This window comes from Spea bombifrons, chromosome 7, assembly GCF_027358695.1.
Source record: "Spea bombifrons isolate aSpeBom1 chromosome 7, aSpeBom1.2.pri, whole genome shotgun sequence".
Taxonomy (NCBI): Eukaryota; Metazoa; Chordata; class Amphibia; order Anura; family Pelobatidae; genus Spea; species Spea bombifrons.
Window position 1 is genome coordinate 19,910,419 of NC_071093.1, and position 16,588 is coordinate 19,927,006.

General features: G+C 43.3%; 1 protein-coding gene across 1 annotated transcript in view; it reads right to left on the reverse strand.

Moving 5' to 3' along the window:
* Positions 1-16,588, reverse strand: part of MAIP1 (matrix AAA peptidase interacting protein 1) — a 70,065-nt gene that overhangs the window by 23,759 nt on the left and 29,718 nt on the right. The window contains exon 3 of the mRNA XM_053472284.1: positions 8,896-9,022. Coding sequence (XP_053328259.1) covers positions 8,896-9,022 — 127 coding nt within the window. The remainder of the gene's footprint in view (positions 1-8,895; positions 9,023-16,588) is intronic.

The following is a 16,588-nucleotide window of genomic DNA, read 5'->3' on the forward strand; positions in this document are numbered from 1 at the left end:
ATGAAAATACCAGGCATATGGTGATAGGTAACTTTCTACAGTTATGGGGATCCACCGAGAGTGCAGTCTAGATATGATCAAACTGGTGGGGATTATGCGTTTCATTTTTATGAGGCCGATGTTGAAGGTGACCATTATAGCACAAGAGAAAAGAAATGTAGAACTTTCCACCTTTTGCCAGTGTGGGATAACCCTGTAGTGAGGAGCTGCTTTAGCAGCTGCATTTAGCTTGGACAAACAAGTGAATCCTGAGCTGGGGGGAATCTTGCCGACATCTCCTAAGTGAGGAGTTACAAGCAAAGAAGGAGTTAATAAGGAGGGTAAAGTATAAATCCTTGTAATTCCATACATATATTTATATATATATATATTGTGTGTCTTACATTAGTAGGTAATAAAAAGTATAAAATAGCACACTACGCGTTTCACCTTTACACTTAACACTTTGAAAAAGCCTTTGTAAAGGTGAAACGCGTAGTGTGCTATTTTATACTTTTTATTCTGTAAAGTATAAATAAATAACCTTTTTACATTGCTCCTGAGATCATTTTTTTTTTATCAAGAAGGACACATGCTGCTTCAATATCATTGGTGGGGATCATACCACCTATGCCTGTGGGAAAGAGCAACCTTTAAATTGCTCTCAACCACGATTTTACCACACACCATTGCTGCTATTTCATCCTAAAGTGACGATTGTATCGCCCATACGTGCATTTTGGAGGCTACTCTACAAATTAACAGAAATAGGCTTAGGGGCAAATGTCTGTATTTGGATTGGAAACTGGCTAAAAGAATGCAGAGAGGAGTTGTGAATGGATGTTTCTCAGACTGTACGCAGGTATTAAGTGGAGTGCCTCAGGGGTCTGTCCTGGGTCCTCTTTTTAATATTTTTCTAAATGATCTCCTAGGCTGCATTGAGAGCCATGTCACAGTTTTTGCTGATGAAACAAAATTAGGCAGGGTAATTCAGACTAATCTGGATGTTTCTTCTTTGCAGGAAGATTTAGACAGAGTTGGGGACTGGGCGTGCAATTGGCAGATGAGGTTCAACATAGATAAATGCAAAGTTATGCATTATGGTAAAAATAAGAAAAATGCAACCTACACTATAAATAGAATATCCTTGGGGAAAGCTATCAATGAGAAGGACTGCAGCTGCAAGGACCATCCATAAAAAGAGGTATTGATTCACGGGAGGATATCATCTTGCCTTACAGGTAAATGGTAAGACCTTACCTTGAATATGCAGTACAATTCTGGGCAGCGGTCCTTAAAAAGGAAATTATGGAACTAGAAAGTGCAAAGGAGGGTTACAATATTAATAAGGGGATTGGGAGATAGTAGTTACGAAGAGAGACTAAAAAAGTTAAAATTATATATACACTGGAAAAACGGCGTCTCAGAGGGCATATGATAACATTATATTAATATATGCAGGGCCAATATAAAGATTGTATAAATGTACAAAGAACAAGAGGTCACCCTCAGACTGGAAAATCGGCGATTTCATAGACGACAAAGGAAGTGATTCTTTACAGTAAGGACAATAAAAGGTATGGAATTCACTGTCTAGGGTGGTGGTGTTATCAACATTAGATGCCTTCAAAAGGGGTCTGGATATTTGTTTTAGAAAGGCATGACATACAGGGCTATGAATAGAATATTTTAGAGCTTCTTGATCCAAGGAGAAATCTGACTGTCTTTTGGAGTCAATAAGGATTTTATTTCCCCTGATGGGAAGTAGCTTAATTAGGGTTTTTTTTGCCTTCTTTTGGATCAAGAGTAGGAAGGATAGGTGGAAGGGTTGAACTTGATGGTCTTTTTCAACCTTATGTACTATGTAACTAGTACTAGCACGGAAAGGAGGATGATTTCCCATTGTTAAGGGAAACTTTAGGAGTGCCTTGGAAGGACAGGGAATCTCATCTCGCTTAATTCATTTTATCTGCTGGTTTAAACCCTTATAACCCTGAATAACCCAAGATTCACTCAAAAACTATACATAGCAAAAGTTTTTTTTAAAAAAAATAATTCAGATATTTGTCCTGATATTGGAAACACCTCATATGCTTGGTATTTCCATCTATTTGGGTAGTTACAAGACTAAAATATGAATTATGTTTCCAGACTGGATTTTTGAAAAATGTAATTTGCTGGGCCCCAATAGCAGCTACAAAAAGCAAAACCATTGAACAAAACTATATTCTTTTTGAAAGTTTACAACCCAAAGTATTTAACTAGGGGAATTTTAACACTTTATTTAACCATTTTAGCACCAATCTCTTCTATACATTTCAGTAAAATGTAGTTGTTTTTTGTAACCCCCCCCAAAGTAATATTTCAGTTGCTTTCTTTCCAGGAGTACTTTTAGTGAAACAATTCATGATTTGTACTCAGCAATGGGTAAGGCATGTTTTTTGACGTTGCTGGGGGTCACAATTGAAACACGTGCATTACTGTTTTCAAACTAACTACTTTCACTACCTTATTTTTAAGTTTAGGCCACTGACAGTGATGAGTGAAACCGATCAATAATTAATCAGTGACCTAAAGTGATCAGTAAGTTATACCGTATTTGCTCATTATAAGACGACCCCCCAAAATCTGAATATTAATTTAGGGAAAAAAACCTGAATATAAGACGAACCTATAGGAAAAAAGTTTTACTAGTAAGTATTACTCCCCGCAGCACTGCAGGGAACTCCCCGCAGCACTGCAGGAAACTCCCCGCAGCGCTGCAGGGAATTCTCCTCTCTGGCAGCCAGGGAAGGTATGCGCGATGCGCGTAGAAAACCTCCGCTGCTGCTGAAAGAAGTCCTGGTGGAAGTGCGTGCAGCAGCTGAGGTTACCAGACAGGAGGGCCCAGGTCCCCTCCAGCACTGCGGGGGATCTGGATCTTAGTCTCATAGTCAGACCTCTATTTGAGGTCTGGTTAGAAGACAATCTCGATTATAAGACATTTGCTCTGAATAAAACCTTGTCTTAGAATTGAGTAATAAGGTAATTATGTATTAAATAAAATACTACCGTATTTGCTCGATTATAAGACAAGGTTTTTTCCAGAGCAAATGCTCTGAAAAATACCCCTCGTCTTATAATCAGACCTCAAATAGGTCTGACTATGAGACTAAGATCCAGATCCCTCGCAGTGCCGCAGGGGGACTGGATCCTCCTGACTTCCCCCCCACCACTTACGGGTGCTTCTGATTCCCTGGTGTGCAGCCGGGGCAGCGCGTAGACAAGTTCCGCTGCAGCCGGAAGGAAGTGCGGTTAGCAGCGGGGGTTGTGTGTGTCCATCGCGCAGACCTTCCCCGGCTGTCAGAGAGTTCCGCGCACCGGTGTACCAAGTGTACCACTGGCTGGGAGGAGGCAAGGTACATAGGTTATTCGCAAAAGTTGAAGATATACAGAACTAGCCACAACAACTTACAAAGAAGCTAGTAAGGGTGTTTCTAGGACTAACTGGTTACTATAGAATGTACAAATTTTGCTGAAATTGCTGCCCTTTAAATCGACCTTACAAAAGCAATATCCCCAGTTACCTTTAAGTGGTCTCCAGTGGTGGCTCAGGCTTTTCAGGTGCTCTCTGTTTCCAACTGGACTTGGTAACCCCGACTTTTCTAGACAGTTTGTAGAGCAAACAAATGCTTTTGATGTTTGCTTCAGGGCTGTCCTTTCCTAAGAATACCATTTTCCATTTTCAAATGTGAAAATGTCAGAGATTGATTTTCTAGGCCCATGTCCCATTTTGGAAAGTTTAGCAGCCCCCATTCAATTTACCCTCTATAATAATTATATGTTTAACAATAGCAGCAGGAGGTATTGTGGTAGAAGACCCAACTGCAAGTTGAAAGGGATCCTCATGAAATATCAGTGATGGTGTAACTGGGAAACTCCCAAACTTCTGTACAGGTATTTAAAACCACTTTGAATGTAACTGAGTGCTGTTACATTGAAACGGACAGATCAGAGCCACACATTTTGGCGCCAGCTGTCAAAAAGAGAGACCAGGCAGTCACTTGATGTTTTGAGTAGGGATTTTGCCCTGCTAGTGCAAAAAATATGATGACACAGTAAATATGTTATTGGTCATCAAGGATCAGTTTTTTAAAAGACTTATCCCCTATTTCCATGGTGTTAAGTCGGGACCAGACAACACCAGTAGCGGACCCACAATGCAGAGACGGGCTGGGTACAGCACTATACAGTCCAAGGTCGTGGCAGGCAGCACAGGAGCAAAGTCCCATAAACAATCCAAGGTCGGGGCAGGCAGCACGGTAGCGAGGTCCAGTAAACAATCCAAGGTCGGGGCAGGCAGCACGGTAGCGAAGTCCAGTAAATAATCCAAGGTCGGGGCAGGCAGCACGGTAGCGAAGTCCAGTAAATAATCCAAGGTCGGGGCAGGCAGCACGGTAGCGAAGTCCAGTAAGCAATCCAAGGTCGGTACACGAAAAGGCAAGGCAAAGTAAACACACCCAGAGTACATATAGAGCTCATTGAACGGGCATAGATAGAAGTCAGGGGAAAGTTTAAATAAGAACAAGGCGGGACAAAACGAACTGGGGACCAATGGGAGAGGAGTGACGTCACTGCGTCCGGCGCCAAATAATGGCGCCGGAAAAACAAACAAAACGAGTGCTAAACCCGCGAGTATCGCGGGTCTCGCACTACTTAGTAGATCGGGAGCGCCGCGAGCATGCCGCAGCACCTCGCTTATTACTCTGCGAGTGCTGCCGGCATGTCGCGGCAGCTCCCGCAACAGAGTCTTGTGAGAGACTCACGGCGGTTCGCATAGACGAATGCGACCGCCGTGAACGCGCTGCGTCTATACACATACAGTCGGAGAGGGCGTGCGTCTGTAGACGCGAGCGCGCCGCCCACCCGCGATCGGCCGTCGCGGGACAGCGACGGAGCCGGTAAGCGTAACACCACCCCCCCCTCCAGGAGCGCGCACCGAGCGCGAAGGACCCGGGCGGAGCGGAAAGCGAGCATGGAAGCGCGACACACAAAGGGGAGCGTGGACAGCGCGAGCAGGTAACCAAGACCGTTCCTCAGGACCATAACCTTTCCAATCGATCAGGTATTGCAGGGAACCCCAGTGCCAGCGAGAATCGAGGACACGGTTGACGACATACTCCTCGTGCCCACGGACGAGGACGGGCGCAGGAGGGCGACGGGAAACCGAAAAGCGATTAGAGGCGTATGGCTTGAGGAGGGAGACATGGAAGGTGTTGGGTATCCTCATAGAGGAAGGGAGAGCAAGAGACAGCGCCACTCTGTTGACCCTCTTGAGTATACGAAAGGGCCCAACGTATCTGGGACCTAGAGTCTTGCTGGGTTGGCGAAGGGCTAGATTCCGGGTGGATAACCATACATAGTCACCGACCCAATACTGGGGCGGTGGAGAGCGTCGTTTGTCAGCAGCTGTCTTACTACGGTCTTGTGCTTTGGACAGCCGAGCTTGCAACATGCGCCAGGGTTGACGCATGTCAGAGATGCGTTGTTCAACAGCCGGTAAGCCAACACTACGAGACGAGGAAGGAGTTGGCATTACTACAGGGTGGTATCCTAGGGCTGCAAAATAAGGAGAACATTGCAGAGCTGAGTGTAGTGCGTTGTTATATGCCATCTCTGCCAATGGAAGAAGAGCAGACCAATCGTCCTGCCTGTCGTTAACGTATAAACGCAGGTACTGCTTAAGCGTTTGGTTGGTTCGTTCAGTTTGTCCATTGGACTGTGGATGATAGGCAGACATAAGATGAATGCGAATGCCTAGCTTAAGGCAGAGAGCTCTCCAGTACCGGGAAATGAATTGTGGACCCCTGTCAGATACCACGTGAAGAGGAAAGCCATGTAACCGAGCCACTTCCTTGATGAATATATCAGCCAGTTGGGAAGCCGTGGGGAGCCGTGGCAGGGCGACGAAGTGGGCTTGTTTAGAGAATCGGTCGATAACCACGAGAATGGTGTTATATCCTTGAGAGACAGGGAGATCAACGATGAAGTCCATAGCAACGTGGGTCCAAGGGGCCTTGGGCACGGGGAGCGGTAACAAGAGGCCAGGAGGGCGAGTACGTGGAGACTTGTGATGGGAACATTGAGAACAAGCCGTGATATACGAGTGGATGTCGCGAGACATGGAAGGCCACCAAAATGTCTTGCGGAGTAGATATTCCATTTTACGGGAACCAGGGTGACCAACGAGAGAGGGGTTGTGTCCCCATCGTAAGACCTCAGTGCAGTACCGCTGCGGAACGTACAGGCGACCGGAAGGAGGTTTTTGGGACGACGTGATATGTGCTTGATGTAAACGGATCTTGGACATCACTGCGGAAGACAGAAGGGAAATGATGCGTGTAGGTGGGATGATGGGTTCATCGTGACAGACATCGTGCTGGTTCTCAAATTGGCGTGAAAGGGCATCCGCTTTGGTATTTTGCGGTCCAGGCCGATATGTCATCACGTAGTTAAACCTCGTGAAGAAGAGAGCCCATCTCGCTTGACGAGGATTCATGCGACGCGCGCTTTCGATTTATTGTAGATTTTTATGGTCTGTCATGACCACGATGAGTTGTTTGGTACCCTCGAGGAGGTGTTGCCACTCCTCGAATGCGAGCTTGACCGCAAGTAGTTCCCGGTTCCCCACATCGTAATTGCGCTCTGCGGGTGAAAACCTTTTAGAATAGAAGGCACACGGCAGACACTTGGAAGTGGTAGGGCTCCGTTGTGAGAGGACGGCACAAGCGCCGGTTTCTGATGCATCAACCTCTAGGATATATTGAAGAGCAGGGTCAGGACGTTGCAGAATCGGAGCTGACACGAAAGCATGTTTAACCGAGTGAAAGCTTTGATGGCTTCGTCCGGCCACGTCTTTGGGTTGGCCCCCTTCTTGGTAAGTGCTGTAATGGGGGCCGCGATGCTGGCGTAGTTGCGAATGAAGCGCCGATAATAATTCGCAAACCCGACGAAGCGTTGTACTGCTTTTAATGTCCTGGGAACCGGCCAGGCTGTGATCGCTTTCAACTTCTCAGGGTCCATTTCTAGGCCCTTAGCCGAGATGATGTAACCAAGGAAAGGTAGGCTGGTTTTTTCGAAGGCACATTTCTCGGTAGAGGTAAAATATATTATATCAGAATATTCTGGCCCACGTAGCCATCACTAATCATGTTCGATATCTAGGAGTAGTATGTGTGTATGTGTATCACTTCTGGGGTACCACCTGGGTGTGGATTCTCTCCTAGCACCACAAAGCAGCAATATGGAGAACATATCAAAATCATATTACTAGGAAGTAAACAATTTTTGCTTATCAAAATCTTTGTAGTGTCAGCAGCCTTTAGAAGATTAACAGATTTCTCTAGGTATTTATCTCCACCTCAGTCTATCCTCATACAACCTCAACCACTCGACTATCCTTAATATAGTCAGGGTGGATTTGTTCAGATGGACATTACATTACATCACACCGCATGGATGGGTAGAATAAGTGTCATGAAGATGAATATCCTCTCTAGAATTATTTTCTGTAGTACAGGCACTACCCATTAACATCCCTTCACCTCTTTTCAAATGCTTAGGGACCCTCATATGATATGATCTTGGGAAATAGACAGCTGAGATATGCAATACCTCACCCGACCCAGATCGATGGGAGGATTAGCTCTCCCAGATTTAGAAAAATACTACCATGCTTCTTTCCTAAGCAGAATTCTAAAACAGTCCACAGCTAGAGGGGGGAAAAAAAGCTTGAGTTGACTCCTTTTAAACATTCCCACAGAGCCACCAATTAGATACCATGGACTGCAAAACACAACAGGCAATCAATATGCTTAACACAAGAAACATATCACCTGACCAACAATCCCTCTCTTCTGACAGCGATATCCCAAAACAAGGGCTTCCCACCAGGAAACGGTCTGGGTGCCCTTGCAGACTATTTATCGGAAGATGCATCAATTCTACTACTACAACATATAGTCCAAGATGGAAAGATTAAACCCATATGCTTGTTTCCCAACATAGAAGAGTGATTGCTCTCTGCACAATTCAGACTTCATCAACTTAAACATTATGTTCACGCACTATGGGACATTGACTCACTCCATGTAGAAATTACAGCCTTTGAACTTCTATGCACGGCAACTATAGCAGGTCTAAGCTTTATAGTTTCCCCAGCGAGGATCTTGTTGCACCATAGAAACAGGTTGATCTCAAAGTATAAGTAAACACTGCAAAAAAAAAAAATAAGTGAATGGCTTGGGCAGGCCACCTTAAGTCTGATCTTCATGAAACCCTTGTGTCATAATAAAAGTTGTAGTAATACCTTGGACCCTTGACTAAAGACTAAGTGACACAATACAAACACCCAGTAAAAATAATCAAAATGACCCTAACCTAGTAGGGTAGAAAGCCGCCGGCATGCTCCATACCATTTTCCCTCTCTTCCTACTTGCTAAAACTTTTTTTTATATACACCAAATTTGTAAGCATACAATGTTATGTGAAACAAATATGTAATATTTGATCAGCTGTTACTGTAAATCGCAGGTGGTACATTTCATCAATATATGTACTTCTATGTTGACTGATAATGCCTGTATGTAAGCACATTGTGTTTGTCTATACTTGTGACTTAGGTGTAAATTAGATTACATTTTATGAAGAATTAATGCAGAAAACCAGGTAATTCGAAAGGGTTCACTTACTTTTTCTTTCCGCTGTAACTTACAATACACCACACAAATATGTTACATATCCCAGCAAGCGTAAATATGTCCCTTTCAGTAAGTGTGCTATTTACCCTAGACCTAGATCAATATGCAAGTTGGGATACCAGTATCATTTATGTACTAAATTAATTTTATGGTATAAAGTTAAAGATCTAACACATACCATTATCATCATAATAGATAGCAACATCTCCAACAGTGCTATACATGATTTCATTCCAAGAGACAGCCAGGGCATTCCTGCGGATGTCAGACAGTAAAGTGCATTTTTTGTGCACATTCTGGATAACCTATACATGGACAATAATAACCCAATATATGTTAAGAGAGTGGACCTTTGTAGACACACATTTCAGCTCAAATTGAAAGGTTACAAATTGAGCTCTTATTGAAGTCAACTTGTAGCTCAACAAAACTCACATTTTCTAAATCAGCTAAAACAAAACAAAAAAACATGCAGGGACTTGCAGACTGTAAAATGTACTGGAGTCTGATGCAATGTAGATACCAATTTTACACTACAAGACAACCATTTTCACCTTTTTATGATGCCTCTGTTCAACTGTAATTTCCTTCTTTCACACCAAGTGTACATGCACAAATTATGTATTGTTTTTTTTCAGCACATAATTTTGTAAAATTAACATGTATATAAATTGTAGACCGCTAGAGTCAAAGGGAAAAATACCCAAAATATTAACTGTTTTTCTGATTGAAAAACCACTCTAAATGCCTCGGATTTCATCTGTTTTAGCAGGAGTGAGGCACGTCATTTTTGTTTCGAACGGTGCTTTTCTTCTAATTTGGGAAGGTGGTCACCGATTTTAAAACCACCCTATAAAACTATTCCTTACTGAACAGACGACAACTCATGGTATTTTCTTATCAATAGTCTCCAAAGTATTTCAATTCTCATTTTTTTAGTGCTTGATTTTCTGAGCCCATGCCCAGTCTCCACCCCAAATTAAAATAATCTCATAAAAATATATATATTTAGGAATAGTAGATGATCCAGGGTATTAAAGAACAGTAATTGTGACACTTTTCAAGCAAGTATCATTATTTTCAGCATTTTAGGTTAACATTGTGTTTTTGCCATAACATTTATGGGCCCCCTTTGCAACTATAACAGCTTCCACTCTTCTGGGAAGGCTTTGCACAACATTTCAGAGTATGCAGAGTATGTTGGGCCACATCGAAAGGTAAGTGGGCTGTCCTCGGGCTTTGTGCCTTCAGGGAATATATAGGTTATGGAAATATTTATATTTAGGGGTAATTTTACCACCAAGTGCTGTTCAACTGTAAAAAAAATTGAAATCTCTTTGCACTCATGATTTGGGGGTCTCTTGTAATGCTGACATACCACACACATGTAGTATCTATGTGTTCAAATATGAAATTATTTATTGTGAAATTATGTTTTTGTATTTTCTTAATTTATTCCAGGTAGCCCAATGTGAAGCATCTATCCCAAAATGTGCCTGGCATGTGAAAAGGTAGAGCAAAATTGCTTTAGATTTGGGTTTTTTGGCCATCTAGAAAGGCAAGTAAGGTTTTTCTTTCCAATATTCAAGTATGAAAACTTGAATGTGCATATTCCAATTTAGACCCCACAACATCTGAGAAACATGACTTACCCATGCATGTGGACTATTACTTAATGCAAATCAAAATTATTTTTTGTTCACTTAAAACAAAGTGCAACTGCAAAGTGGGTGTGATTTTTTTTTTATTTTGCTATACCAAATTTGGAAGGTGCTGCTGTGGAATCAGCAGCTTGGGACAGGCCAACATGCCACTAATTAGATTCCACGTGCTGTCTAGTTTTTAAAAACTATATAGTTTTATGGGGTTAAATTAAAATATAGGACTTTTACTGTGTCTCAAATGAGACATGGAACTGGTATGTCAAAATTCCACATTTAAAACCTGTAGTGTGCATGTACCAATTTTTGGACCCACAGTGCCAAAACAAATATACCCATACATGTGGGTGTTCTGGTACCCTGGGAGTGTTGTTTTGGCAAGTTCACGTCCCCAGGGAAAGAAATGTACTGAGTTATTTACTTTTGTTTAGCAGTTTTCTTTTTCTGGTTGCTATTTGGCCCCAACTCCCAGCATATTACATTTTTAGAAAAGTCTTGTTTAGAAACAGCGATTCATAGTTTTACTCGTTAGTGCCTAAATAAATGAAAATACCAGGCATATGGTGATAGGTAACTTTCTACAGTTATGGGGATCCACCGAGAGTGCAGTCTAGATATGATCAAACTGGTGGGGATTATGCGTTTCATTTTTATGAGGCCGATGTTGAAGGTGACCATTATAGCACAAGAGAAAAGAAATGTAGAACTTTCCACCTTTTGCCAGTGTGGGATAACCCTGTAGTGAGGAGCTGCTTTAGCAGCTGCATTTAGCTTGGACAAACAAGTGAATCCTGAGCTGGGGGGAATCTTGCCGACATCTCCTAAGTGAGGAGTTACAAGCAAAGAAGGAGTTAATAAGGAGGGTAAAGTATAAATCCTTGTAATTCCATACATATATTTATATATATATATATTGTGTGTCTTACATTAGTAGGTAATAAAAAGTATAAAATAGCACACTACGCGTTTCACCTTTACACTTAACACTTTGAAAAAGCCTTTGTAAAGGTGAAACGCGTAGTGTGCTATTTTATACTTTTTATTCTGTAAAGTATAAATAAATAACCTTTTTACATTGCTCCTGAGATCATTTTTTTTTTATCAAGAAGGACACATGCTGCTTCAATATCATTGGTGGGGATCATACCACCTATGCCTGTGGGAAAGAGCAACCTTTAAATTGCTCTCAACCACGATTTTACCACACACCATTGCTGCTATTTCATCCTAAAGTGACGATTGTATCGCCCATACGTGCATTTTGGAGGCTACTCTACAAATTAACAGAAATAGGCTTAGGGGCAAATGTCTGTATTTGGATTGGAAACTGGCTAAAAGAATGCAGAGAGGAGTTGTGAATGGATGTTTCTCAGACTGTACGCAGGTATTAAGTGGAGTGCCTCAGGGGTCTGTCCTGGGTCCTCTTTTTAATATTTTTCTAAATGATCTCCTAGGCTGCATTGAGAGCCATGTCACAGTTTTTGCTGATGAAACAAAATTAGGCAGGGTAATTCAGACTAATCTGGATGTTTCTTCTTTGCAGGAAGATTTAGACAGAGTTGGGGACTGGGCGTGCAATTGGCAGATGAGGTTCAACATAGATAAATGCAAAGTTATGCATTATGGTAAAAATAAGAAAAATGCAACCTACACTATAAATAGAATATCCTTGGGGAAAGCTATCAATGAGAAGGACTGCAGCTGCAAGGACCATCCATAAAAAGAGGTATTGATTCACGGGAGGATATCATCTTGCCTTACAGGTAAATGGTAAGACCTTACCTTGAATATGCAGTACAATTCTGGGCAGCGGTCCTTAAAAAGGAAATTATGGAACTAGAAAGTGCAAAGGAGGGTTACAATATTAATAAGGGGATTGGGAGATAGTAGTTACGAAGAGAGACTAAAAAAGTTAAAATTATATATACACTGGAAAAACGGCGTCTCAGAGGGCATATGATAACATTATATTAATATATGCAGGGCCAATATAAAGATTGTATAAATGTACAAAGAACAAGAGGTCACCCTCAGACTGGAAAATCGGCGATTTCATAGACGACAAAGGAAGTGATTCTTTACAGTAAGGACAATAAAAGGTATGGAATTCACTGTCTAGGGTGGTGGTGTTATCAACATTAGATGCCTTCAAAAGGGGTCTGGATATTTGTTTTAGAAAGGCATGACATACAGGGCTATGAATAGAATATTTTAGAGCTTCTTGATCCAAGGAGAAATCTGACTGTCTTTTGGAGTCAATAAGGATTTTATTTCCCCTGATGGGAAGTAGCTTAATTAGGGTTTTTTTTGCCTTCTTTTGGATCAAGAGTAGGAAGGATAGGTGGAAGGGTTGAACTTGATGGTCTTTTTCAACCTTATGTACTATGTAACTAGTACTAGCACGGAAAGGAGGATGATTTCCCATTGTTAAGGGAAACTTTAGGAGTGCCTTGGAAGGACAGGGAATCTCATCTCGCTTAATTCATTTTATCTGCTGGTTTAAACCCTTATAACCCTGAATAACCCAAGATTCACTCAAAAACTATACATAGCAAAAGTTTTTTTTAAAAAAAATAATTCAGATATTTGTCCTGATATTGGAAACACCTCATATGCTTGGTATTTCCATCTATTTGGGTAGTTACAAGACTAAAATATGAATTATGTTTCCAGACTGGATTTTTGAAAAATGTAATTTGCTGGGCCCCAATAGCAGCTACAAAAAGCAAAACCATTGAACAAAACTATATTCTTTTTGAAAGTTTACAACCCAAAGTATTTAACTAGGGGAATTTTAACACTTTATTTAACCATTTTAGCACCAATCTCTTCTATACATTTCAGTAAAATGTAGTTGTTTTTTGTAACCCCCCCCAAAGTAATATTTCAGTTGCTTTCTTTCCAGGAGTACTTTTAGTGAAACAATTCATGATTTGTACTCAGCAATGGGTAAGGCATGTTTTTTGACGTTGCTGGGGGTCACAATTGAAACACGTGCATTACTGTTTTCAAACTAACTACTTTCACTACCTTATTTTTAAGTTTAGGCCACTGACAGTGATGAGTGAAACCGATCAATAATTAATCAGTGACCTAAAGTGATCAGTAAGTTATACCGTATTTGCTCATTATAAGACGACCCCCCAAAATCTGAATATTAATTTAGGGAAAAAAACCTGAATATAAGACGAACCTATAGGAAAAAAGTTTTACTAGTAAGTATTACTCCCCGCAGCACTGCAGGGAACTCCCCGCAGCACTGCAGGAAACTCCCCGCAGCGCTGCAGGGAATTCTCCTCTCTGGCAGCCAGGGAAGGTATGCGCGATGCGCGTAGAAAACCTCCGCTGCTGCTGAAAGAAGTCCTGGTGGAAGTGCGTGCAGCAGCTGAGGTTACCAGACAGGAGGGCCCAGGTCCCCTCCAGCACTGCGGGGGATCTGGATCTTAGTCTCATAGTCAGACCTCTATTTGAGGTCTGGTTAGAAGACAATCTCGATTATAAGACATTTGCTCTGAATAAAACCTTGTCTTAGAATTGAGTAATAAGGTAATTATGTATTAAATAAAATACTACCGTATTTGCTCGATTATAAGACAAGGTTTTTTCCAGAGCAAATGCTCTGAAAAATACCCCTCGTCTTATAATCAGACCTCAAATAGGTCTGACTATGAGACTAAGATCCAGATCCCTCGCAGTGCCGCAGGGGGACTGGATCCTCCTGACTTCCCCCCCACCACTTACGGGTGCTTCTGATTCCCTGGTGTGCAGCCGGGGCAGCGCGTAGACAAGTTCCGCTGCAGCCGGAAGGAAGTGCGGTTAGCAGCGGGGGTTGTGTGTGTCCATCGCGCAGACCTTCCCCGGCTGTCAGAGAGTTCCGCGCACCGGTGTACCAAGTGTACCACTGGCTGGGAGGAGGCAAGGTACATAGGTTATTCGCAAAAGTTGAAGATATACAGAACTAGCCACAACAACTTACAAAGAAGCTAGTAAGGGTGTTTCTAGGACTAACTGGTTACTATAGAATGTACAAATTTTGCTGAAATTGCTGCCCTTTAAATCGACCTTACAAAAGCAATATCCCCAGTTACCTTTAAGTGGTCTCCAGTGGTGGCTCAGGCTTTTCAGGTGCTCTCTGTTTCCAACTGGACTTGGTAACCCCGACTTTTCTAGACAGTTTGTAGAGCAAACAAATGCTTTTGATGTTTGCTTCAGGGCTGTCCTTTCCTAAGAATACCATTTTCCATTTTCAAATGTGAAAATGTCAGAGATTGATTTTCTAGGCCCATGTCCCATTTTGGAAAGTTTAGCAGCCCCCATTCAATTTACCCTCTATAATAATTATATGTTTAACAATAGCAGCAGGAGGTATTGTGGTAGAAGACCCAACTGCAAGTTGAAAGGGATCCTCATGAAATATCAGTGATGGTGTAACTGGGAAACTCCCAAACTTCTGTACAGGTATTTAAAACCACTTTGAATGTAACTGAGTGCTGTTACATTGAAACGGACAGATCAGAGCCACACATTTTGGCGCCAGCTGTCAAAAAGAGAGACCAGGCAGTCACTTGATGTTTTGAGTAGGGATTTTGCCCTGCTAGTGCAAAAAATATGATGACACAGTAAATATGTTATTGGTCATCAAGGATCAGTTTTTTAAAAGACTTATCCCCTATTTCCATGGTGTTAAGTCGGGACCAGACAACACCAGTAGCGGACCCACAATGCAGAGACGGGCTGGGTACAGCACTATACAGTCCAAGGTCGTGGCAGGCAGCACAGGAGCAAAGTCCCATAAACAATCCAAGGTCGGGGCAGGCAGCACGGTAGCGAGGTCCAGTAAACAATCCAAGGTCGGGGCAGGCAGCACGGTAGCGAAGTCCAGTAAATAATCCAAGGTCGGGGCAGGCAGCACGGTAGCGAAGTCCAGTAAATAATCCAAGGTCGGGGCAGGCAGCACGGTAGCGAAGTCCAGTAAGCAATCCAAGGTCGGTACACGAAAAGGCAAGGCAAAGTAAACACACCCAGAGTACATATAGAGCTCATTGAACGGGCATAGATAGAAGTCAGGGGAAAGTTTAAATAAGAACAAGGCGGGACAAAACGAACTGGGGACCAATGGGAGAGGAGTGACGTCACTGCGTCCGGCGCCAAATAATGGCGCCGGAAAAACAAACAAAACGAGTGCTAAACCCGCGAGTATCGCGGGTCTCGCACTACTTAGTAGATCGGGAGCGCCGCGAGCATGCCGCAGCACCTCGCTTATTACTCTGCGAGTGCTGCCGGCATGTCGCGGCAGCTCCCGCAACAGAGTCTTGTGAGAGACTCACGGCGGTTCGCATAGACGAATGCGACCGCCGTGAACGCGCTGCGTCTATACACATACAGTCGGAGAGGGCGTGCGTCTGTAGACGCGAGCGCGCCGCCCACCCGCGATCGGCCGTCGCGGGACAGCGACGGAGCCGGTAAGCGTAACACCACCCCCCCCTCCAGGAGCGCGCACCGAGCGCGAAGGACCCGGGCGGAGCGGAAAGCGAGCATGGAAGCGCGACACACAAAGGGGAGCGTGGACAGCGCGAGCAGGTAACCAAGACCGTTCCTCAGGACCATAACCTTTCCAATCGATCAGGTATTGCAGGGAACCCCAGTGCCAGCGAGAATCGAGGACACGGTTGACGACATACTCCTCGTGCCCACGGACGAGGACGGGCGCAGGAGGGCGACGGGAAACCGAAAAGCGATTAGAGGCGTATGGCTTGAGGAGGGAGACATGGAAGGTGTTGGGTATCCTCATAGAGGAAGGGAGAGCAAGAGACAGCGCCACTCTGTTGACCCTCTTGAGTATACGAAAGGGCCCAACGTATCTGGGACCTAGAGTCTTGCTGGGTTGGCGAAGGGCTAGATTCCGGGTGGATAACCATACATAGTCACCGACCCAATACTGGGGCGGTGGAGAGCGTCGTTTGTCAGCAGCTGTCTTACTACGGTCTTGTGCTTTGGACAGCCGAGCTTGCAACATGCGCCAGGGTTGACGCATGTCAGAGATGCGTTGTTCAACAGCCGGTAAGCCAACACTACGAGACGAGGAAGGAGTTGGCATTACTACAGGGTGGTATCCTAGGGCTGCAAAATAAGGAGAACATTGCAGAGCTGAGTGTAGTGCGTTGTTATATGCCATCTCTGCCAATGGAAGAAGAGCAGACCAATCGTCCT